Source organism: Cynocephalus volans, chromosome 10 (genome assembly GCF_027409185.1).
Source record: "Cynocephalus volans isolate mCynVol1 chromosome 10, mCynVol1.pri, whole genome shotgun sequence".
NCBI lineage: Eukaryota > Metazoa > Chordata > Mammalia > Dermoptera > Cynocephalidae > Cynocephalus > Cynocephalus volans.
In genome coordinates this window covers 30,319,844-30,345,505 of record NC_084469.1, presented here as the reverse complement: position 1 = coordinate 30,345,505, position 25,662 = coordinate 30,319,844, and the positions used below count along the sequence as shown (strand labels likewise).

The 25,662-nt window shown below is 42.7% G+C and overlaps 1 protein-coding gene across 1 annotated transcript; it reads left to right on the top strand.

The window, feature by feature from the left end:
• Positions 1-24,414: 24,414 nt before the first annotated feature.
• On the top strand, positions 24,415-25,371 carry LOC134387239 (olfactory receptor 8B3-like). Its single transcript, XM_063109661.1, has one exon. The coding sequence runs from the start codon at positions 24,421-24,423 to the stop codon at positions 25,369-25,371; it is 951 nt and encodes a 316-aa protein (XP_062965731.1). The 5' UTR covers positions 24,415-24,420.
• The last annotated feature ends 291 nt before the right edge of the window (positions 25,372-25,662 follow it).

Genomic DNA, 25,662 nt, shown 5'->3' with positions numbered 1-25,662 from the left:
CAGTAGCCAAGTATTGGAACCAGCCCAAATGCCCATCATCAGATGAGTGGATACGGAAAATGTGGTACATCTACACAATGGAATACTACTCAGCTATAAAAACGAATGAAATACTGCCATTTGCAACAACATGGATGGACCTTGAGAGAATTATATTAAGTGAAATGAGTCAGGCACAGAAAGAGAAATACCACATGTTCTCACTTATTGGTGGGAGCTAAAAATTAATATATAAATTCACACACACACACACACACACACACAAAAAAAAAAAAAACCGGGGGAGGGAAGAAGATATAACAACCACAATTATTTGAAGTTGATACCACAAGCAAACAGAAAGGACATTGTTGGGGGGGAGGGGGGAGGGAGAAGGGAGGGAGGTTTTGGTGATGGGGAGCAATAATCAGCCACAATGTATATCGACAAAATAAAATTTTTATAAAAAATTAAATTAAATTTTAAAAAAAGAGACAATTTCTTGTGGTCACTGCCTTTGAAATCCTTTGTCACGTTAGTTTTACTTTATAGTGATTTGTGATCTTATTTAACTAAGTGTTTCATGCCTTTGTTGTTTGACAAACTTTCCGAAACCAAATTCTGAAAACTCAAACTTTTGACTCGAACTAAATTTAAAAGGTTCAAAGGGCCCTGGAGCTTCTCAAAGGATGTGTGTGTGTGTGTGTGTGTGTGTGTGTGTGTGTGTGTGTGTGTGTGTGTGTGTGTGTGTGTGTGTGTGTGTATTTGACAATGCTTCCCATATAGTCTAATTTATCAAATAAGCCAATTGGTTTTGATACATCTTTGATACACACACACACACACATATATGAGCTGCACCAAAACCAATTGGCTTATTTGATAAATTAGATTATATAGGAAGCATTGTCAAAACAAGAAATAAAGTTTGATTATGCTAATATGTTATAATATGTGGTTATACTAAGATGGTTATACTAAAATGTTATTAATATCTGTTCCAAAATTGTGCAAGGTTCTTAGAAATCTATGTCTGCATATAAATGCTATCAGTCATAATCTTGGTTCAATTATAGTTTTAAAGTGTTATGTCCTTAACTAACAGATACAGGTTCCTGACAACTTTGAGTTCATACCATTGGACTAAATTTCCAAAATTCTAATGAAAAAACCTTCTCCTCCTTTAACCCGCTCTCATGGACCACCACCTTTCCTTTCAACTAAAACCCCAAAACGTCCAAACAACTGCCACTTCCCTTGCCCTATTCTTCCCCTTCAGGAGGTGGCAGGAGCTGAGGGCATTGTTAGCATCCACATTCCCTTTTCCTTCAATGATATGGCTCAAATGGAGAAGTGAATAGGATCATATACTATAGATCCTTCTCAATATATAGAAAGAGTTCCAATATCTCATTCAATCGTGTGACCTCACTTGGCATGACATTTATGTTATCCTCTCTTCCACTTTAAGCCTGTAGGAAAAGGAGCGAGTCTGAACTGCAGCCCAAGCCCATACAGGCACCACGCACACTCAGGACCTGACTCAGTATCCTCTGGGTCCCACGGCCATCGCACAAACTGCCCCAAATTGGAACTATCAGTTGAATCACCAGGTAGAGGGAGAGGTCACATGTTTACATGTCTCATAGAAGGGATGAAAAAGGCTTCTTTAAAAGCAGTCAATTATAACAAAATAAAGGAATTACTCAGGAACCAAATGAAAATCTTGCACGTTTTATGTCTTGCTTCATGGAGGCTATAATAAAACATACCAACCTTGTCCCCAAAACAGAGAGGAGGAATCTAAAACCCCAAAACTAAGCCATGACCAAATCAAATACCACTTACTGGCTACTGCTATCTGGGGAAATCAGAAACCATGAACACCTCAAGGCAAGGCTCAGGTAAGCCTCCCATTGCTACCCCCAGGTGACTGCTTCAAATGTGGTAAGCCAGGACACTGGGCAGTGTCTGCCCAAACCCCAGGACTCCAGCTGGACCTTGTCCACTAAGCAGTGAAAAAGGACACTGGCAATGTGGACTGCAGAAAAAGTGTCACTGGACCCTCTCCAGCCCCCTACAAATAGCCTATAGAGCGTGGTTTGGAGCTGCCTGACCTGCTGGGACTAACCACTGGGGTCTACAATCCCTGCTGCCACACCTATCACAACTTCTGAACCCCGGGTAGCAGTAACAGTAGCAGGTAAGCTCATTTCTTTCTTACTAGATACAGGGGCCACACACACTCAGTGCTTCCAGATAATTCAAGCCAACTTTTCAATTCCTCCATTTCTGTTGTAGGGGTGGAAGAAATTCCATTCAAAGCAAAGGTCACCTCCCCTCTACCTTGTATTCTCTTTGAAGTCCCTCTCAGGCGCCAGTTTACGGCCATTCTACACTGCTGTACTCCTATTTTGGGAAGGGATATCCTCACCAAACTCAGGTATCCATATACTTCACTCCAAACCCATCTGAACCTCTTCTATTCTTATGCCCCCAAGACTCACTTCTCCCCTATAACCTCCTACCCCCTGATATCGTTAACCCCAAGGCCTGGGATACCACTACTTCTTCTATCATTAAACACCACCCCACTACCCCCACACTACAAATACGAGTTAAAAACCTTTCCACATTCCCTCACCAAGTTCAATATCCTGTCAGTAAAGAGGGACTCCAGAGACTTAAGCCAGTTATTCACCAACCACTCTGGGCCATTCTATTAAAAGGAATCCATCTTCCCCAAATTTGCCACCCCCTTCTGGTAGCAGAGTAACTGACACAGGCCCAACCTTTAGTCCCTTTGAGCTCATGTATGGAAGACTTTTTCTGTTGGGTAACTTCCCTTATGACCCTCACCCGTTGGGAGACTACCTGCCCTAAACCACCTCTGGCTATTTCTGCACAAGTCTGCTAACACCAACCTACAAAACCCTATTCCAATCCGTTTCCCCCTCTTAACATTGAGCCAGGGGAATATGTTCTCCTAAAAGACTTGAATCCAAAACTTCTTCAACATAAGTGGACAGGACCACACCAGGTACTTCTCACCACCCCAACCATGGCAAAATTATCAGGCATAATTGCTTGGGTTCATTTTTCTAGGTTAAATAAGTGTTTGTGTTCATTTATCCAGACTTCAGTTCAAAACTCTCAGGACATCCCAAGAAATATCATTCTTGGCTTCTCACACCCACCTCTATGAGGCTGACAAGGACACCTGAGGAACCCATGGAGGAGACAGAACTCAGAACCACAGAGGCCTAACTACGCCAGCCAACATAAGCCTGACCATGAGATGTCCCTGGCCGATGTCTATGTCAGCTGCAGGGGATCTCTATGATCTAATTTTTTTTTTTTTAAAGATGATGGGTGAGGGGATCTTAACCCTTGACTTGGTGTTGTCAACACCACATTCTCCCAAGTGAGCCATGGGCCAGCCTGCTGTGATATAATTCTCTCTCTCCTTACAAACGCACCCAAAGTCCTAGCCTCTGAGGACATATTTCTGTCTTTTCTTTGGGACTGCTACATACAAGGGGATTTCAGAGACTTCCTGTCCACTCAAAAAACCCAATGGCTGAAAGTGGAAGATTAATCATTTGCACCATGTTCTCTTTCAATCAGGAAAAGGCTACAAACCTAAAAGCTCCACCAACTGAATGGTCTAAGGGCTCATGGCCATTACCCATTTTGTTCCCCATCCTAATTCCGTTTGTAATGATCTTCCTTCTGCTATCTGTAGGACCTGTTCTTCTACAACAATCCTCCCAGTTCCTCCCCATGACCATCCAGACCATGACTCATGAGAGGGTAACTGAAATTCTGATGAGAGACACCCGTTATCATCTCCTCCAGCCTCAAGGACCATGACAAGGAAAACCCCCAGATCATTAGCCCCTGACTGCCCCTTTGTCAACATCAAGAAGTTATAGAAAATGGACCTTCATCCATATACCTGGTTTGGGGGTCTTCTTAGGGAGATTAGTAACAGTAACTCACAGCCTTTTTCTTTTTAACCAAACACAGAAGGGAGGGATATAAGGCCTCATGGCTGGCTTAACGTCAGCACAGCCATGATCAGCAACTTCCCACGCTCTTCCACCTTGCCCCTCCCTATTTCAAGTTAATCAACTTCCTATGCCCTATCCCCTTGCTTTCTGAGAAAAACCAGAATTTGTGCAAAACAGATTCTGATGCAAAAATGACCCCCCAATGACTTTCCTCTAATTCAAACCTTATAAAACCTTTTTAGTCTGTATGGGGGCAGGGGCTGATCTGATTCGGTCTCCCCTTCACGCTGGTGGAATAAAGCTTCTTGGCTGAAATGGCACTTGGCTCGGGTCTCTCTCTTTTTTCTCTGCCTCGCTCAACCTAACAGTTCCTGGCATCGCTCGGCCTCGGTACCATCTGCACAACATTGGTCTGTCACTTCGCCTCCCTCAGCCAAAGGTTTCCCACTGTGAGTGGGTCCAGTAATGCCTGCCCTATCTTTGTCTCCCAAGGGCATCAGCGCAGCCTGGCAGGCAGAGCCTGGGCCCTAATTGGAGCCTCTTGTGCTTTCAGGAAAACTTGTTTTGACCACACCTTATACCAAGGGAGTGCCTTAAGGTCCTCTTGGACCCTTGTAACTTGCCCATCAGCCCCACACAGTGTGAAGCTCAGGGGCCAGCTTATTTTCTAACCATGTAGTTGTATGTTTTCTTTCCATCATAGAAGTGACACTTCTCTCTCAAATGGACTCAGATCAAAATGTCAAAAGTAGCGACCACAGCCAATGAAGAACAAGACAGGGGCTGTCAGCAGGCGCCATGCTTTGGACACTTTACACTTGCAGGTCTTGGTCAAATGGGAGCTTATGGCCTGAGTGTGGGAAAGGCTGGGGTGGGGCTGGGGGTTGGGAGAGGCACCACTACATTCTCGTCCTGAGAGTGCACAGGGGTGGCTGGGGAACAGGCCAGCCTTTGGAAGCAAGCTCCCCTGACCTGGCCCAGGGGTAATGTGTGCCCTCACCTCTCTGGGGAAGGTCTTATTGTGGAAATTAGAAAAGGATAAGAATGGGAAGAGGAAACCCCATTGTTTGTCAGTAGGGTAGCTGGAACTGCTGGTTCCCTGAGGATACAGGCATGCACAGCCACAGGAAATAAAGACAGGTAGGGAGCTCTCTGCCCCTACATAGCGCACCATTCGGTTGGACTGAAGACCTTCCACCAGCTAAGGTGCCAATCCACAGAGACTACCAGGGCTCAACCAATGGCCAAATGATAAGAATTCACCTGGGAGGGGTTAAACCCCCAGAATGTAACTGTTAGGGCTGTTGAGCCATTGTCTTTCCCTCCAGCTAGCTCCGTCCTCTCCATAGTGTACTCTCTCTCTTTCTAAGTAAAACTGCTCATTGCATTTCACCTGGGGCTCTAGAGCCACACTTATCACTGGGCCCGCTCCATTCTCTGTGGAATGTACTTTCTCTCTTATTAAGCTGTCCTTTGCTTTTCACCTTTGGCATGTATCATCCAATTCTTTGTTCAAGACACCAAGAATCTGGATTTAGCTGGCAAAACCTGCAGTTTCCCACAACATCTTGGTTCCCTGAATGGAAAACCTGCAGTTTTCCCATGACATCCTGGTGCATGGGCCAGGAAACAAAAAGGTAACTGCTTTTCTTTACCATTGCTTTCACTTTTGCCATTTTCTTTCTACCTCCTCCACCTCTTTATCCCATGCCTCCCACTGCTCTCTGAGCTGCAACCAGCTGGGATCACACCCAACTGGGATTGCACCCAGCCCACTTGTCTTGACTCTGCTTGGCTCAGCTCAGTTTGGTGCAGGCAGGTGAAATGGACAGTGTCCTCCCCGCCTGCCTCCTCCTCCACTGCCTCAACATGAAGTCAGCCTTGAGGTAAGAGCCCCATGCCGTTCGGGCTGTAGAGTCTTATTTTTCCCTAGGGAAATATTACCCTTCTAAACCATGTTAAATGTTTCCTCCCTGATGATTGTGATTATTGTTGACCACCCTGATGCATTTGTGATCCGCTCTATGCTCTGCTGAGGTTTCCTTTTTGAGAAAAAAGCGGAGCCATATTACACAGGTGGAAGAGCTCCCCCAACAATTTCTCTGTAGTGGTGGGATATTGCCCAGCAGTTGTTAATGATGCACATCTGGGGATCGTTAGGCCAAGGGGCATCTGGTGTGCAATTAGGCAGTTCCTCCTCATTCCAAATGATGCCTTGAAGGAGGGTCTCACAGCTGGACAGATCCAGGTGGACTTCATAACTCTGAGTCTTAGGAGAAAGCCACTTACATTTCTGAAAATTGGAAGCAGAATGCCTCCACCCTTGCTTGATGGTCAGTTTCTGATGATTAACCAGCTTATAAAAATGGGATGGAAATTTGGAGTGACATGTGGGAGCAGCAGCAAATTAGAGCCTTTTAACAAAGCTGCAGTTTTGTTCCCCGGTATTTTGAAGTTAAGCGCTATCTTTAATCCCTGTATTCATCAGAATGGCAATAAATGACATGTTTTATATTCTGTTCCTGTAAAGATGAGAAGGGTTTTTACACTTAGCCCTTCCTTTGGGGCTTATTCAAGGTTATTCTGAACTATCATGGGGAAGATACTGGCTTCCCTTTTATCTTGTTTTTGGTTTGTGTGTTTCTTTACTTTGGTATTAAGGGGAGGGTTGATTAATATTCATTGGCAATTCTCTGACTCTGTTTTCTGTAACTATATTCAGGAAATAAGAAAGACTAGAAAAGAAAAAGCTTGAGAAATCATCAAAATGGTGTCAATACAGTCTGAATTCTCAGTTGTTTAGCAAGAGAGGATGCATTAATAGAGGTGGCTCCAAATAGAAATAAATACACAATTTATCAAATCACATACCTGAATAGAATCCAAGTTGAGGGACAGGACCACATAAAGTGGAACTAGTGTCCAACCAGGTAAAAATGTAATTAGTAAAACGTAACTAGAAAAATGTAATTGTATTATGAAATGACTTATGAAAGCCAATGATTTATTACCATCTGTCATCTTTAAAATCACAGTTGCATGAAATGGAAATAATAAATAAGCTAAGTAACAGTCCATGCTCAAAGCCCATCAGGATGGCTTGAGCATGTGTAGTTTCTCATCACAGTCATAAGTTTAACAATGTCATCTTTTATTTCCAAAAGCAATCTATTTGGTAGGGAGCTTCCTTGACACTTTGGGATTGTGAAGAAAGTGGAGACAGTATGGTCATGCTCCCTCACCTCATATCCAGCTGGACATGACTCAACATGTCCATTGTAAGCATGTTGTGTAATAGTATAGCTGCACACGTGCACCCATGTACTCCTTGGCTAGTTGCCCCTATTGTGTACTTCAGTATAAGACAACAGCTCTGATCCACTAGCCAGAGGAGCTTGAGTCCTAATAAAGCATGACTACCCTGTCAACAGCTCCCAGAATCTTTCTCCAACTACCTAGTTTATGACCTGCACAGGATGGGATTGAGGGGTCTGTGATCCAGCCCAACACTTGGTGTAGTCATTGGCAGGATTGTAAGCACGTAAGGGAGCCAGTAGCCCCTCAGAAGGGGGAAGATATATGGCAGCCCTCAAGTATGTGGTACCTTGTGGTTGCTTTCCTGTGGACCTGGGTTCTGCTGGAAATGTGGGACTAGGTGGATGGGTCCCCAGTGAGCACAGAGAAGGCTCTCCAGGTACTGGGCTCTATGGTGGTAGATGAAGAGTCCTGGAGAGCAGCTAGCAGGATGGGCTACCTGATGTTCACTGCAGTATGAGCCAACGTGGACCATGCATTCCATGAGGTGGCATGGCTTTGAGAGTTACAACAAAAAGCAGACCTGCTGGAGATGCAGGTACATGCTCTGGAGGCTGAAGTACAGCCACAGGTCACCAAGGACAATGATGAAACTGAGGGTGAGTTGGGAGAACTGTATATCTCCTGGCACAACCTGTTGTGCATCAGAAAATGAAGCACGAGCAGCCTATGGGACCAAGCAGACAACTGGTAGGCAACCCACAAGTGTCCCAATATACTACTTATGTCCCCTATACTCAAGCTGAGTTAGTTGACTTAGAGAAACAGTTTAAAGAGAAATAGGATGAACCCCTAGCTTCTTGGCTCCTATGGTTATGGGACCTAGGGATGGATGTGCACTTGTGATGTGCCCTGGGGAAGAGGTGGAAACATTAGCCTCTATCACCACACACCCATCCCTGTGGCAGTGGTTACAGAATAGCCACAGATATGCATAGAGGCAGGGTAACTCCTTTATGCACTCCTTCATGGAATAGGTGAATGCAGCTGTCTGGACCGTGTGGACAAATGCTGGATAACTGCCCAAAACTGTGAGTAAATGGCAAACATATACCAAGTTGGTTCAAATAATTTGGGAACTGGGGATGCAGTAGTTTATGTTTAATGTGAACACCCATGGACCAGATGATGAATATTTTGCAGGCAACATGAGGGACGTAGTACTGCAAAATGCCTCATCACTGTCCTTTGAGTCACTGATGGCTATATTAGCCCCATACGTTGGTCGTCCCATACATGAAGTAATGACCATGATAAGCAGAGGGGAGGAGACAAGAGAAAGGGATCTGAAAGATGACTAAAACCAAGCCCCCAAGAAATTCTTGGGATGTTGTCCCAAAGGGACCAAACAAGACCAGCCATGTGCAGATGTGGCTTGATTTGCTAACGGCAGGGGTCAATAGGGAAAAAAAATCAACCAATAACCAAATGCAGTCCTGTTCACCTTGTGGCAACAATTGTGCCCCAAACAGCATTTCACCAAGCTTCCAAAAGAGGAAAATGTCAAGGTATGCCCAGTGATTCTGAAAGATTTTTCGGCTATGTCCATGGAAGTGGATGGACTGTTCTCCTTCGGCCAGGGAGCAGGCTGAGGTGCTCGCTTTTTGGGGACAGATGAGGACCAGAGGCCTCACATTGAATCGGCAGTACATTGGTCAGAGACAAATATACAGTGTGTATTGGCATTGGTGGATATCATCACAGAACATAGCCTGATACATGATACATGGCAACCCAGATAAGTTTCCAGGGGCCACAGTTAATGTTGATGGTTATGGAGGACATACTATAGAATCAAAGCTGTATCTTTGCTGCTGGGCATAGGATGATTGCTCCCTAGTGTATATACTGTATATGTATCCCCAGTAGCTGAATACATCTTGGATATAGATGTACATTACGTGTTACACCTGCAAACAACAGCTGGAGAATTTCAGCTGCAGATACAGACAGTAAAGCCTGTGTTGTGGGGACATGCTAAACATGACCCACAGGTGTTACCCAAGCCAAGACATGTAGTCAATGTGAAGCAGTATCGCCTCCCAGGAGGACATGCACAGATAGGTACCACTATATTGGAGTTAAGGAAAGTTGGCATCATATGTCCCACACATAGCCCATTTAATGCCCCAGTATGGCCAGTGAAAAAACCTGATGGTACCCGGAGAATGACTGTGGATTATCAAGAACTGAACAAAGTAGTGCCTTCTTTACACATGGCTATGCCTTCGGTTCGTGATGTAATGGATCAGCTGGCAACTCAGCTGGGAACTTGTCATTATGTACTGGACCTTGCAAATGCTTTCTTCTCTATCCCAATCTCAGCTGATAGCCAAGATCAATTTGCTTTCACATTGGAAGGAAGGCAATGGACTTTTTAGGTGTTACCCAGAGGATACCTGCACAGCCCAACCATCTGTCATGGTTTAGTGGCTGGGGACCTAGCCAAGTGGACTAGGCCCAGCATGGTTACAATTTTTCATTATATAGATGATGTCTTACTAACCTCTGATTCTCTTGCAGATTTAACCCAGGTGGCCCCAATGCTGTTAAGCCATTTGGAGCAAAGTGGTGGGTCATGAATACAACCAAAGTGCAAGGACCTGGACTGTCAGTCAAATTCTTAGTAGTTGTTTCATCAGGTAAGACATGAGTCATCCCGGAAGCTATTATAGACAAAATACAGGCGTACCCTTGGTGCGCAATGGTAGCTCAGCTACAGGCATATTTGGGACTTCTGGGGTTTTGGAGAGCTTTTGTACCCCATATGGCCCAAATGGCCCACCCATTGTATGCATTAACAAAGAAAGGAGCCCCTTGGGATTGGACTGAGGAAGCAGAATGGGCTTACCATGCTACAAAGAGGACCATACAGCAAGTGCGAGCTTTATAAGTGGCTGATCTCACTCGGTCTTTTGAACTAGATGTGCATATAACCCAAGAAGTGTCAGGATGGGGTTTGTGGCAGATGTAAGACCAGTTCCAAACACCTACAGGCTTTTGGTCTCAGCTCTGGAAGGGTGCTGAAGTGCATTATTCTCTGACAGAGAAACAGTTAGCAGCTGTGTATTCTGCCCTGATGGCTACTGAAACTGTTCATAGGAACAGCCAAGGTCCTAATAAGGATGATGTATCCCATACTGAGTTGGTTGCACACATGGGCAAACCACCCCCAAAATGGGTGTAGCTCAAACCCCCACTCTGTCCAAATGGGGAGCAAATGTAGAACAAAGAAGCACTGTATCAGGTGAGGAAGGTGGTTTTGCAAAACTGAACAGCCCTAGATATGTTAACAGCCTCCCAGGGAGGGGTGTGTACCCTCCTTGGAACAGAATGTTGTATATACATCCCTGACTGTCATCATAGTGTTACCCAGGCTTTACAACAATTAGCCAGTGAAATTCTTGCTGTTCAGAAAATGACTGGAGAACCCCTCCAAGAATGGTGGGCCAATATGTCATCTTCCTGGAGGCGGGCATTAGCCATACTGGGAGGGGGAGCCTGTGTTCTAGTAACATGTTGTTGCAGCCTGTATTGCTGCTGTGGCCTATGGATACAAGGGTCAACTATCCTCACTAAAGGCACATCACAGAAGATCCCAGATGCATAGATTGTACAGCAAGGGAACCCGAAGGGCTGGAGTGTGAAGAAAATGGAGACAGTGTGGTCAGGTTCCCTGACCTCATATCTGGCTCGACATGACTCAACATGTCCACTGTAAACATGTTGTGTAAGAGTAGTATGAGTGCACCCATGTACTCCTTGGCTAGTTGCCACTGTGGTGTACTTCAGTATAAAAGACAACAGCTCTGATATGCTGGTCAGTGGAGCTCACATTCCAAATAAAGCATGTCTACCTTGCCAACAGCTCCCAGAATCTTTTTCCAACTACCTAGCTCACAACCTGCACAGGACGGGGTTGAGGGGTATGTGATCCAGCCCAAACAGGGATATACTAGGATTAATTTGCATATAACAAACATTGTTAGTAATGGGGTGCAGAATGTTTTAGTGGTGGAAGCTGACAACAAAGTCACGGCATTTCTTGTTGTAAAAGTCAACTCCATGGTTTTGAAAGCAGGGAAACAGCAGTCTTGGGAAATATTAGAGTAAAGATTACAGAAAGAGTTTCAGACCAACAGCAAAGCTTAAAATCTCCTGTAAATCACTTAAGAACAAAAGAGGCAAGTCAAAATACAGGTGGAATCTTAATTAGGGTAAAATCCATTAGTGATAATTAAGAAAGGATATAACCTTGCCAGCTGGAGTGTGTTAGAACCAGCATGGAGTGTTTCAGCTGATCCCTGTTCCCCTGCAGCTTCCCCTTCCCTGGGTGACTGCTCCCAGGGGTGTCTCCCTCACAGGCTATGGGTGCTCTATTTGGCACTGCTTGCATCTTGGAAGCTCAGTTGCAAAAGGTTTATGAAAAGCAACAGGATTAAGTACACAATTACCCTGTAAACTCCTTGTTAAGGGAACCTCCACCACCTAATTCCCAGGATATTACATTTGTTTGGCAGACTTTTTTTTATTTCAATTTGTCCCATAGTCTGGGCTGTTATGCTTGTGGAATAGCATTGTTATCAGTGAGATATTAATTGCATTCCCTTCTTCCTACTTGGAGCAACAGATCTTGCTCCTCACCTAGATCTTCAGGGCCTAGCACAAGTTAACCTACTCCCATGTTGATTTGGACTAATTCACTGTAAGGAGCCCATAGCAAGCATCGTCTTGTCAAGTTGCTTTTATAAAGCACAGGATCATTAGTGAGGAGCCAAAGTCGGTTTTAGGGGAAGGCAAAGGAAAAGGCTGCAAAGCTTATCATGGGGCTGACTATAGGGTTGGAGAAACCCAGTTGGGGACACACACAGATCCTCCTCAAGGGCAAAATACCCTATTTCAGAGGACACGCTAGAGAGGATTTTGACCCAGTGATCATCCCTTTAGACTTTCCCTTTTTCTTCTTTGCAGGAGATCATGGGAAGCACTCAGTCAATTCCCCTGGATTCCCCTCTCAGATGTATCCTTAACCATTGGGACAGATTTGACCCAGACAATCTGAAGAAAAAACGCTTGATCTTTTCTTGTAACAAGGCCTGGCCTCAATATAAGCTTGGGGACCAAGAGCTGTGGCCTCTAAATGGGAGCACCAATTACAAGATGATCTACCAACTAGATCTGTTTTGCAAGAGGCAAGGGAAATGGTCGGAGGTTCCTTATGTCCAGGCCTTTGTGACTCTGCATCAAGACCACTCATTATGCAACAAAATTTCAAAGACCATTCCCAAAAAGCCACAAGTTCCAGATCTCATTGATTACCCCCTGCTTCAGCATCCACCTGTCTCTCGGGGGGAAAATAGGCCCCCTCCATATTGTACAACATCTACCATCTCTGCCCTTGCAGCCCCCCTCTTTAGCCCTTCCCATCAAGAAGTGGCACTCTGGACCCTGCTTTGTCCCCTTCAGCCATCCTCCCTCTCCAGGCAGTGGCAGGTGCTGAAGGTACCATTATGGTCCAAGGGAACTTGGACCTGAATGTCATATCCATGAAGTCGGAGTGCTGACTTGTAGCACTTCATTTCTGGCACGTGAGATAGAATTTCAGCTCCCACTTCCATCCTGCTGACACCTGCTAAGCCAAAGTGGAGCACTGACTGGAAGAACCTCATTGCTGCCAAGTGGGTGTGGAAGTGTGGCTTCCAAATTAACCTTGCTGACCCTAGTGCAGTGTGGGATGAAGTATGCTATGCCTCACCCCGCCTTGTTCCACTTCATTGCTGTTGGATAGGACCCAAGCTCAACACTTGGCCTCACTGACACTACACTCATAGGGAAAGTGGAGTGTCAACTTGCATGGCTTTGACTTTGTTGCTTCTGGGTAGAAGAGGAAGTTTGGACTGTTACTCAGCGCCATTTATACCATGCTGATGGGGGCATTAGATTGCTACCTACCACCACCAGACATGGGGTAAAATTCAGTCTCCATTTGGCCCTGCTGACATCACCCCTGTGATGAAATCAGAGTACCTCTTGCTACCACCTGTGGAGGATACTAACATTAATAAAGCATATGTATTTCACACAGGGCCTAACTTGTAGCTTAGTAGGGCTACAGCCCTTAGTTTTTAGCAGGGCTACAGCCCTGTAGTTTAGAGAATAGCCTAACTTTTTAGTATACACATAGAAACGCTAAGTTTGGGGAAAAAAGAAAACTTTCCCAGGACTAAAGTCTCTGTTGTAGGTAAGAAAATTGTAATACAGCAAAAGTGATTGCTCTACAGGCAGTCGTCCTTGGTGCAGATAAACGTAATGATGGGAAAGTATGTGAGCTAAAAGCTTCAAGGTTGGGGGTGTTCCACATCTTGCCTTCAGCTGTTTCTTTGAGTTTCTTAGGGAACTAAGTGTTGCCATGATGATTATCTCATTGTTTCTTATCGTAGCCACCTGCTTTCTTTCTGTAACTTTCTTGCCTGGGCAATAAAAATTGAGAGAAAACCTGATTTGGGGTTATTCTTAGGATCCTTCTCTCTTGAGGGAATTGCTCCTGGGATTAACCCCTTCGGGCCTCTCACTACTCTGAGGAAATGGGCTTTGAGTAATCCTTTGCATCTCCGTCACCCTGGGAGAGGTGACAACCACCAAGCAAGATGTGGAAGGTTAGCTCACCAGTTATTAACACTCACACTGGTGAGAGGCAGCTTTTCTTTCAGCTTTTGGCTGCTGTAGGATGGGTTTTATATCTTAAAAAATGTTTTTCATTCTGCTAAGATATCTGCTTTCTGTTCTTTTGGTTAGAGAAAGATTTTCTTCTTCTTTTTTTGCCTTTTGGTTGTTTGGGGTGGCAGGCTTCCCCAGTGTCCCATCTGGGATATGTAGGAGGCAAAAAAGAATGTCTAAGGAACTCACCATCACACTATCCTCAAGTTCCAATATTCCTAGGCAGTCTGTCTTCTTCTTTTCACCTTTCAGAACATTTCTATGTTTATTCATTATGCTATGTCCAGAATTTTCTAGTCATAAGAGGAAAAATGAGGGAGGAATAAAGCTTTCAATATTAGCTGAAACCAGACATTATTCCATTCTGATTTTTAAAAATTCTGTTCATCTCCTTAAGGCTGACATCTGAGGGATTTCTCCTGCATCAGCGTATCTAAGTGGTCGGCCAGTGACTGGACAGAAGTTGAACTCAAACCCTTCAAGTCAGTAATGCTTCTGACTGCTGCCGAGGCATCTGTGGTGAGTAGGGGAGTGTGTTCAAAGCTCAGGCCATGTTCAGAGATGCCCCAGTTTTAATTTATCCCATAGCCTTTTGTATCTCCTATATGCATGCATGCATATATCTCCAGGTCTTCCAGGAATGTGTGGATGACTTGGTTCTCTTTAATCTGGGTTGTTCATTCCCACAGAGTCAATCTAGAATATGCTTGCTTTAAGCATGACCACAACCTCAGGCTAGTAGAATCACTGACCCTCTCTGCTTTCCTGTCACTGAGATTAACACTTCCAGTACTTTGCTACATGTTGTCGGTATTGCCACCTGCTCACAATTGAACAAGTGCCCTTTCTGCAGCATAGCTGCTAGTCCTCATAGCCTGGCCCACGTTGGCACAATCTCTGCATCAACCCAGCTGGAAGAAGGGGCTGTTAATTGGAGTAAGACTAAGCAAAAATTCCCACTTTTCTTACATATTTTTTTTTAACTCAAATGCCTTTCCTTGAATTACTTCTGACTGATAGTTACAATATTGTACACTTTCATGAAGGGCAATGGTGGCACATCTGCTGTGTTTGCCTTGTCTTTGACAGATTATAAGACCTACCCAAATCTGAATGTCCCAGTCTTTATTCTTGGAGGAAAAAGAATAAGACCTTCTTGGCTTAAAGAAAATTCTGAGAAAAACCATTCTCAAGTGTAATTCTCTAGCTCCTCCTCCTGAAACATTTTCTACAAATAAACCATAGTTTTGTATTAAAACAATGACCTACTAATAGTTAATTTACTACAGAACATAAATAAACTTGGTTTATAAAAATGGAATTCTACTTAGTAATAAAAGGAGCAAACTATTGATACATGTGATAACTTGGATGGACCTGAAGGGCATTATGTTCAGTGAACAAAAAGCCAATTTTAGGAGTTACATATTATATGAATATATTTATCATCCTCAAAATGACCAAACTATAGAAATGGAGTGGTGGCCAGAGGACAGAGGTGAAGGTGGGCTAGTAAGAGGTAGAATGAAGGAGTTTCTTTACGGTGGAAGAACAATCCTGTATCCTGATTGCAGTGGTAGTTACATGAATATGCCCATGGAATTGAATTGCAGAGATTTATGCATAGATCTGCACACACACACACACACACACACACACACACACACACACACACACACACACACGCATGTTAAACTGCTGAAAGCTGAATAAGGTCTGTAGTTTGTTTAACACTATTGTACCACTGTTGATTTCCTAGTTTTGCTATTTTGTGTATATGTCACTATGGGAAGAGTTGGGTGAAAAGTTCAAGGGAATCTATGTGTTACTTTTGCAACTCCCAGTAAATCTATAATCATTCTACATTAAAAAGTTTTAAAAAATAGATGCCTTCTCACAAGCACAAGCACCAGTTCATACACACAGGGGAATTCTATCATATTTTCTTGAAGTGGAAGCCCATTAACAATTATTTTTCTTATAGATTTGATTTTAATCTGTTAGAAGCAAAGACATTTTGAGTTGAAACAACCCAAAGTAATTAAATTTTCATGAACTAGAGGATTTGTCTGAATTATACAACTTTTTTATTTAAAAAATTTAAAATCAATAAAAGTACCTTTTTTTACTTATGTCTATAAACGATGCACAATTAAATACTGATTACTGGGCCAAGGACGGGGATGGCTATGACACGGAGGCAGAGAGTGAGCCGCCCGGCCCGGCCCAGCCCCATGAGTGACCCCAGGCCTGGCCCTGCTCGGGGGGAGGACACCCGCCCGGATTCTGCCTGCCCCACTGGGCCACTCACCGGCCCCGGGGCTGCCTCCATTTTTTCAGGTGCTGGCGACTCTGTCCCGGCTCCCCCAGGCCTGTCCTCCTCGCCTGGCTTGGCTCCTCACTGAGCTTTCCCACTTGCTTGCCCTGGCGCGGGGCTTCCCGGGGCCTGCGGGACGGCCTCCCCTCCCACTCCCTCCACAGTTCTCTGGCAGGGCTGGTGGCATGGGGCATCCCTGGGCAGCGTCGGGAGGGCAAGGAAGTATGGGCTGGGCCGACTGTCACTCCACCGCACCCTGGGCTCCAGCCCCTGGTAAACTTCCTGTTACCGGGAGGCAGATACCATCTCTGCGGCCACCAGTTCAGAAAAATGCCTAACCGATTTCTGGTTAGGAATAGTGTGGTCGGAGCGTTCCTGAGTTCGCTTGAACCTGCCGGAGAGCTGACTGTGGGCGGGCACTGGAGTCGGTCTGCGCCGGGGGGATTCAAAGGTGAACCGTGTGCTGCGGGCTCCTCCCCCGAGGAGCTCATGCTCTGGTGTGGGAGATAAGACAAGTACACAAATAACCATGATACCAGGAGGAAGGTGATAAGTCCCAAGAAAAATCTACACAGTGCTACAAAGGCTCCCAGAGCGACTGTGCCTAACAGAAACTTGGTAGACTTCCTCGGTGAGGCAGTGCCGAGCAGGTTCTTGAAGGCCTGGCTGATAGACGAGGGTTGCAGAAGACACGTCCCAGCCCAGCCCAGTGCACACAGAGTGTGGAGACATCCGGCTAGGGAGGTGGAGACTCAGCAGAAAACACACACCCTGTGGGGCCGCCACTGCGAGATCCAGCAGCCCAGCCTAGTGCGCACAGAGTGTGGAGACATCTGGCTAGGGAGGCAGAGACTTGACAGAAACCACACAAACTGTGGGGCTGCCACTGCGTGATCCAGCAGCCTGGGCCAGAGCGCATGGAACACGGAGAAGTCCTGCATGGGAAGTGGAAGCTCAGCAGACACCACACACCCTGTGGTACGGACCCATGATCCAGCAGCTCAGCAGAGTCCAAGCTGACCAGAGAGGTGGCTCCCCGGAGAGGCCCAAGACCCGAGGAAACCACACATACAAGGCACTAGAGGCCAACAGAACAGTCATGGAGGTAGGCATGCCAAATTGGCAACCACAGCAACATCATAGTTAGTCAATAGTCTCAAACCGGTGGACTGTGAAACCCCCTGCCACAATGAATAAACATCAAAAAAAAGATACCAGAAATACAAAAAATCAAGAGAGTACACCACCAAAAATTAATAAATCTCAAACTCTAGATCCTCTAGAACGAGAAGCCCTTGAAATGACTGACAAGGAATTTCGAGTGATAATTCTAAGGAAACTGAATGAGATACAAGAAAACTCAGCTAGACATCATGATGAAATGAGGAAAAGTATACAGGATCTGAAAGAGGAAATGTACAAGGAAATCAATGTCCTGAAACAAAATGTAGCAGAACTTGCTGAACTGAAGAAGTTATTCAGCAAAATAAAAAAGACAACAGAGAGTTTGAACAGCAGGCTTGTGGAAGTTGAAGAGAGAACCTCTGAACTTGAAGATGGGCTGTTTGAAATAACACAAGCAGACAAAAAGAAAGAAAAAAGAATCAAAGAAATTGAAGAAAATCTGAGAGAGATATCAGAAAACCTTAAGCACTCAAATATCTGAGTCATGGGTATTACAGAAGGGGAGGAAAATGGAGATTGCATTGAAAACATGTTCAACAAAATAGTGGCAGAAAACTTCCCAGGTATAGGAAAAATCACAGATCATCAGATCCAGGAAGCTCAACGATCTCCAAACATATTCAACCCAAAAAGGCCTTCTCCAAGACATGTCATAGTCAAATTAGCAAAACTCAGAGACAAAGAGAGAATCTTAAAAGCTGCAAGAGAGAAACGTCACATCACCTATAAGGGAGCCCCAATCAGGCTAACATCAGACTTTTCATCACAAACCCTAAAAGCTAGAAAGGAATGGGATGATATATTCAAAATACTAAAACACGAAGATTGCCAGCCAAGAATACTCTACCCTGCAAGGCTATCCTTCCGAAATGAAGGGCAAATAGTATATTTCTCAGACAAACAAAAACTGCGGGAGTTCACTACCACACGACCACCCTTACAAGAAATTCTCAAGGGAGTACTGGATTTGGTTCCTGAAAAATAACTACCACTGCCATAAAAACCCAAGAAAAATCTAAACCCACTAGTATAATAAAAATGGCATTCATGAAGAGAAAAACAAACAAAAACGCTATCTACAACCTAAGGAACCAACAAACACAGAAACCAAACAGTAAATCAGAAAGCAAGGAACAAAAGACACCTAAGACAACCAAACAACCAATAAAATGCTAGGAATAAATCAACACCTTTCAATAACAACTCTTAATGTAAAAGGCTTAAATTCCCCAATCAAAAGACAAAGACTGCCTGACTGGATTAAAAAGGAGGACCCAACTATATGCTGCCTACAAGAGACCCACCTCACCCATAAAGATTCACACAGACTAAGAGTGAAAGGATGGAAAAAGATTTACCATGCAAACAGAAAAGAAAAACGAGCTGGAGTAGCTATTCTTATATCTGACAAAATAGACTTTAAACTAAAAACCATAAAAAGAGACAATGAGGGACACTACGCAATGATAAATGCACTGATCCATCAAGAAGACATAACAATCATAAATATGTACGCACCCAATGTTGGCGCAGCCAGATTTATGAAACAAACTCTATTAGACCTAAAAAAGGAAATAGACACTAATACAATAATAGCAGGGGACCTGAACACGCCACTGTCAATATTAGACAGATCATCTAGGCAAAGAATCAGTAGAGAAACACAAGATCTAAACAAGACTCTAGACCAATTGGAATTGGCAGATATCTACAGAACATTCCACCCAACAACCTCAGAATATTCATTCTTCTCATCAGCACATGGATCATTCTCCAGGATACATCACATATTAGGTCACAAATCAAGTCTCAATAAATTCAAAAAACTTGGAATTATCCCATGTATCTTCTCAGACCACAATGGATTAAAACTAGAAATTAATAGCAAACGAAACTCTGGAAACTACACAAACACATGGAAATTAAACAGCATTCTACTTAATGACACATGGGTCCAAGAAGAAATCAAGCAGGAAATCAAAAAATTTATTGAAACTAATGAAAACAATGATACATCATACCAAAACCTGTGGGATACTGCAAAAGCAGTATTGAGGGGGAAATTTTTCACACTAAACGCTCACTTCAGAAGAATGGAAAGATGGCAAGTGAACAACCTAACACTTCACCTTAAAGAACTAGAAAAACAAGAACAATCCAAACCTAAAGTTAGCAGACGGAAAGAAATCATTAAGATCAGAGCAGAACTGAATGAAATGAAACCCAAAAACAATACAAAAGATCAATGAATCAAAAAGTTGGTTTTTTGAAAAGATAAATAAAATTGACAAACCATTAGCATGGCTAACAAAAAAAGAAGAGAGAAGATTCAAATAACAAAATTAGAAATGAAAAAGGCGATATTACAACTGATTCATCTGAAATACTAGGAATCATTCGAGACTACTATAAACAACTATATGCCAACAAATTTGAAAATCTGAAGGAAATGGATAAATTTCTGGACACACACAAGTCCCAAAACTGAACCATGAAGACGTAGAAAATTTGAACAGACCCATAATAATAAAGGAGATTGAAGCTGTTATCAGTAGGCTCCCAACAAAGAAAAGCCCAGGACCAGACTGATTCACAGCAGAATTTTACCAAACATTCAAAGAGGAATTGACACCGATTCTTTACAAACCATTCCAAAAGATTGAAACGGACGCAAATCTCCCAAACTCATTCTATGAAGCAAACATCATCCTGATACCAAAACCAGGTAAAGATATAACCAAAAAAGAAAACTACAGGCCGATATCCTTGATGAATATAGATGCAAAAATCCTCACTAAAATACTAGCAAACAGAATACAGCAACACATACGTAAAATTATTCAGCAAGATCAAGTGAGATTCATCCCAGTGATGCAAGGTTGGTTCAACATACGCAAATCAATAAATGTGATACACCATATGAATAAAGTCAAACACAAGGACCATATGATCATCTCTATAGATGCTGAAAAAGCATTTGATAACATTCAGCACTCATTCACGACAAAGACCCTGTATAAGTTAGGTATAGAGGGAAACTATCTCAACATAATTAGAGCCATGTATGACAAACCCACTGCCAATATCATCCTGAATGGGGAAAAGCTGAAAGCTTTTCCTTTAAGAACAGGAACTAGACAAGGATGTCCACTCTCACCACTCCTATTCAACATAGTGTTGGAAGTACTAGCCAGAGCAATCAGAGAAGAGAAGGAAATAAAGGGCATCCAGATTGGAAAGATGAAGTCAAACTGTCCCTGTTTGCAGATGACATGATCCTATATATCGAACAGCCTAAAACCTCTACATAAAAACTCTTGGAATTGATAAATGATTTCAGCACAGTAGCAGGTTACAAAATCAACACACGAAAATCAGTAGCATTTCTTTTCTCCAATAGTGAACATGCAGAACGAGAAATCAAGAAAGCCTGCCCATTTACAATAGCCACCAAAAAAATAAAATACTTAGGAATTGAGTTAACCAAGGAGGTGAAAAATCTCATAATGCGAACTACAAACCACGGCTGAGAGAAATTAGAGAGGATACAAGAAGATGGAAAGATATCCCATGCTCTTGGATTGGAAGAATCAACATAGTGAAAATGTCCATACTACCCAAAGTGATATACAAATTCAATGCAATGCCCATCAAAATTCCAAAGACATTTTTCTCAGAAATGGAAAGAACTATCCAGACATTTATGTGGAATAATAAAAGACCACGCATCGCCAAAGCAATGCTGAGCAAAAAAATATAAAGCTGGAGGCATAACACTACCCGACTTTAAGCTACACTACAAAGGTATAATAACCAAAACAATATGGTACTGGCATAAAAACAGACACACTGATCAATGGAATAGAATAGAGAATCCAGAAATCAACCCACACACTTACTGCCATCTGATCTTTGACAAAGGCACCAAGCCTATTCACTGAGGAAGGGACTGCCTCTTCAGCAAATGGTGCTGGGAAAACTGGATATCCATATGCAGGAGAATGAAACTAGACCCATACCTCTCACCATATACTAAAATCAACTCAAAATGGATTAAGGATTTAAATATGCACCCTGAAACAATAAAACTTCTTAAAGAAAACATAGGAGAAACACTTCAGGAAATAGGACTGGACAGAGACTTCATGAATACGACCCCAAAAGCACGGGCAACCAAAGGGAAAATGAACAAATGGGATTATATCAAACTAAAAAGCTTCTGCACAGCAAAAGAAACAATTAACAGAGTTAAAAGACAACCAACAGAGTGGGAGAAAATATTTGCAAAATATATATCTGACAAAGGATTAATATTCAGAATATATAAGGATCTCAAACAACTTGAAAAAAACAAGCAACCCAATTAAAAAATGGGCAAAAGAGCTAAGTAGGCATTTCTCTAAGGAAGATATACAAATGGCCAACAGACATATGAAAAAATGCTCAACATCACTCAGCATCCGGGAAATGCAAATCAAAACCACACTGAGATACCATCTCACCCCAGTTAGGATGGTTAAAATCCAAAAGACTCTGAACGATAAATGCTGGCAAGGTTGCGGAGAAAAAGGAACTCTCATACATTGTTGGTGGGACTGCAAAATGGGGCAGCCTCTATGGAAAATGGTATGGAGGTTCCTCCAACAATTGCAGATAGATCTACCATATGACCCAGCTATCCCACTGCTGGGAATATACCCAGAGGAATGGAAATCATCAAGTCGAAGGTATACCTGTTCCCCAATGTTCACCGCAGCACTCTTTACAATAGCCAAGAGTTGGAACCAGGCCAAATATCCATCATCAGATGAGTGGATACAGAAAATGTGGTACATCTACACAATGGAATACTACTCAGCTATAAAAACGAATGAAATACTGCCATTTGCAACAACATGGATGGACCTTGAAAGAATTATATTAAGTGAAACAAGTCAGGCACAGAAAGAGAAATACCACATGTTCTCACTTATTGGCGGGAGCTAAAAATTAATATATAAATTCACACACACACACACACACACACACACACACACACACAAAAAAAAAAACCTGGGTGGGGGTGGGAAGAAGATATAACAACTACAACTACTTGAAGTTGATACGACAAGCAAACAGAAAGGACATTGTTGGGGGGGAGGGAGGAGGTAGGGAGGTTTTGGTAAGGGGCAACAATAATCAACCGCAATGTATATTGACAAAATAAAATTTAAAATAATAAAAATTAAAAAATTAAATACTGATTATTTAAAGGGCTCTGAATATGAAAAATGAGCATAACAAATCAACTTTATGAAATTATACATAAATTCTTATTGATGCTAATATACTTCCTAGAATTATAATTAGTGAAAATTTCAATGACATTAATTTTGTTTACATCTTTATGAATCACAGTGAGGCTCCTTTCTCCAGTCCCTTGGGGACTGTATAATCCCGGAGGGGAAGTTCACATCTACTCTCACTAATTTGGGTGTCAACACAGACACCATTATTTTTTTCCTGCACTGTTTATCACTATGGGGAGGTCCTTGAGGAGACCTGGATTCCTAATCAGGTCCAAAAGAATTATAAGACTTAAGCAAGTGCCATGTGCTCTCTTGGATGTCAAGTCTCTGGTTTTCCTTCACACCCTTATGACAAATTTATAACTGAAAGTTCGATCTACACTTCAGAATGACTCCTGAAACATTCAGATTGTGAAATCTAGGCTATGATGTTTTGCCAGTCAAGGGAGAAGATTATGTGACTACATCTGATCAGCTCTGATATCTCCAAGCCTGTTCTTCCTCCAGGCAGTGGAGGTGAAACACAGAGTTTTCTAAGTGGAAGGAGGGTGAGTTAATCAAATTTCTATTTTTCTCTTTCACTCTGTATGTTGATGAAAAATGTGAGAAAGTATTATATTGAATAACAAGAAACTCAGCAGTATGGGGCTCTGACTCTACTGCCTTCATTTCATCTCATCCTTTCTGTGTTGGCTTCATCCTCAGTCCAGTGGCAAGACAGCTACAGCAACTCCTGGTGACACACCCAGAACACAGCAGTGACATCAGGGGGAAGACAGAAGGTCTGTCTCTTTCTTAAAAAAAAATTATTGATGTGTAACATATATATATGTGTGTGTGTATATATGTATAAGAGTTTACATGTCATAAGAATATGAGTACAGTTTGGTAAATTTTTACAAACTTAACAACTATATAACCAGCACCCAAATTAATTATATTCCTTCCTCATACTTTCATACAAAGACCTGTGAAGGCACATTCACCTTCCTTTCTTCATCCTGTGTCTAGCTAGGATGGAATAGAGAAGAAATGTCTAGAACACTGGGTATATGGTAATAATAAATCTTAGGCTACCAAGGGTCTACTCAATACCTGTTATCAATTGTTGACTTCATGAATTCTTGTAGTAAGATCTGGAAACCCTATACACTAAGAGGGACTCCCTTTAGGAAGCAGAATGTTAGTATGGTCTCTGCCCTAAAGGAACACTCTCTCACTTGATGGTTATCACAGGGGAACTGAGGTGTCTAGTAAAAGAGTGGAAGTATGAGTAGAAACTAGGAATTGAAGGGCCAGATGAATGAAATGGAGAGATGGGAGATATTCTCTGCACCCCAAGCTCATCAGCAGGTAGATTTGTACCCAGCTATTCCACCTATCTTCTAGTAAGGACAGAAAAAATTATCACATTCAGCACATGCAGACAAAAGACAGAGTGACTGAAATGTTGAGGAGTGGTTGTGGCATTCAAACCTCATGAAACAAAGGAAAACTTACATGAATTCTGCCAGTCCAAGTCCCATTTTCATGGATGAGAGTTTGTAAGCAGAGAGCTGAGTTCTCTATTAACGGAATTTTCTTCTGTCCCCACAGACTTTTGGAGATGAGAATGCTGGCTAGAAACGACTCCTTAGTGACTGAATTTATTTTTGCTGGATTAACAGATCGTCCAGAGCTCCAGCAGCCCCTTCTTTGCCTCTTTGTAATGATCTACCTTGTTACTATAGTGGGCAACCTTGGCTTGATCACTCTTATTAGTCTAAATTCTCATCTCCACACCCCCATGTACTATTTTCTCTTCAACCTCTCCTTCATTGATTTTTGTTACTCTTCTGTTTTCACTCCCAAAATGCTGATGAACTTTGTATCAAAGAAGAATATCATCTCCTATGGCAGGTGCATGACTCAGCTGTTTTTCTTTCTCTTCTTTGTCATCTCTGAATGCTATATGTTGACCTCAATGGCCTATGATCGCTATGTGGCCATCTGTAATCCATTGTTGTATAAGGTCACCATGTCCCCTCAGGTCTGTTCTGTGCTGTCTTTTGCTGCATATGTGATGGGATTTGGTGGAGCCACTGCCCACACAGGGTGCATGCTTAGACTAACCTTCTGCAATGCCAACATCATCAACCATTACGTGTGTGACATACCCCCCCTCCTCCAACTTTCTTGCACCAGTACCCACATCAACAAGGTTGTAGTTCTTATTGTTGTGGGTATTAATATCATAGTACCCAGTTTTACCATCCTAATTTCTTACATTTGCATCTTCACTAGCATTCTTCATGTCAAATCCACTCAAGGAAGATCAAAAGCCTTCAGTACTTGTAGCTCTCACATCATTGCTCTTTCTCTTTTCTTTGGGTCAGCTGCATTCACGTATTTTAAATGTTCTTCTCCTGATACACTGGACCAGGGGAAAGTTTTTTCTGTTTTCTATACTAATGTGGGGCCCATGCTCAATCCCCTGATTTACAGTTTGAGGAATAAGGATGTCAAAGTTGCACTGAGGAAAGCCCTAAGTAAAATTTGGCGGAGAAACGTATTCTAATTCTAAGCAGTAATAATGTAAAAAAGTTGAGGGACCTCAAATTTTATTTATGTATTCCATAAAGAGACTTTGTAGAAGTATTATCACTTCTCTTATAGCTAATCTTGTCACATTTTTTGTTTCTGAATCTCTGATCTCTGACATTTCTCACAAGTTTACTGAATAACTAATAGTATGTTTATAAAAGGAACATATACACTAGTGTTTTCCTTTTGTTCTTAAACTTTCATGCCACCTTTATTTTGGCCCCAGACTCATATGTAAATGTATATATTTAAAAGTGCTATCATT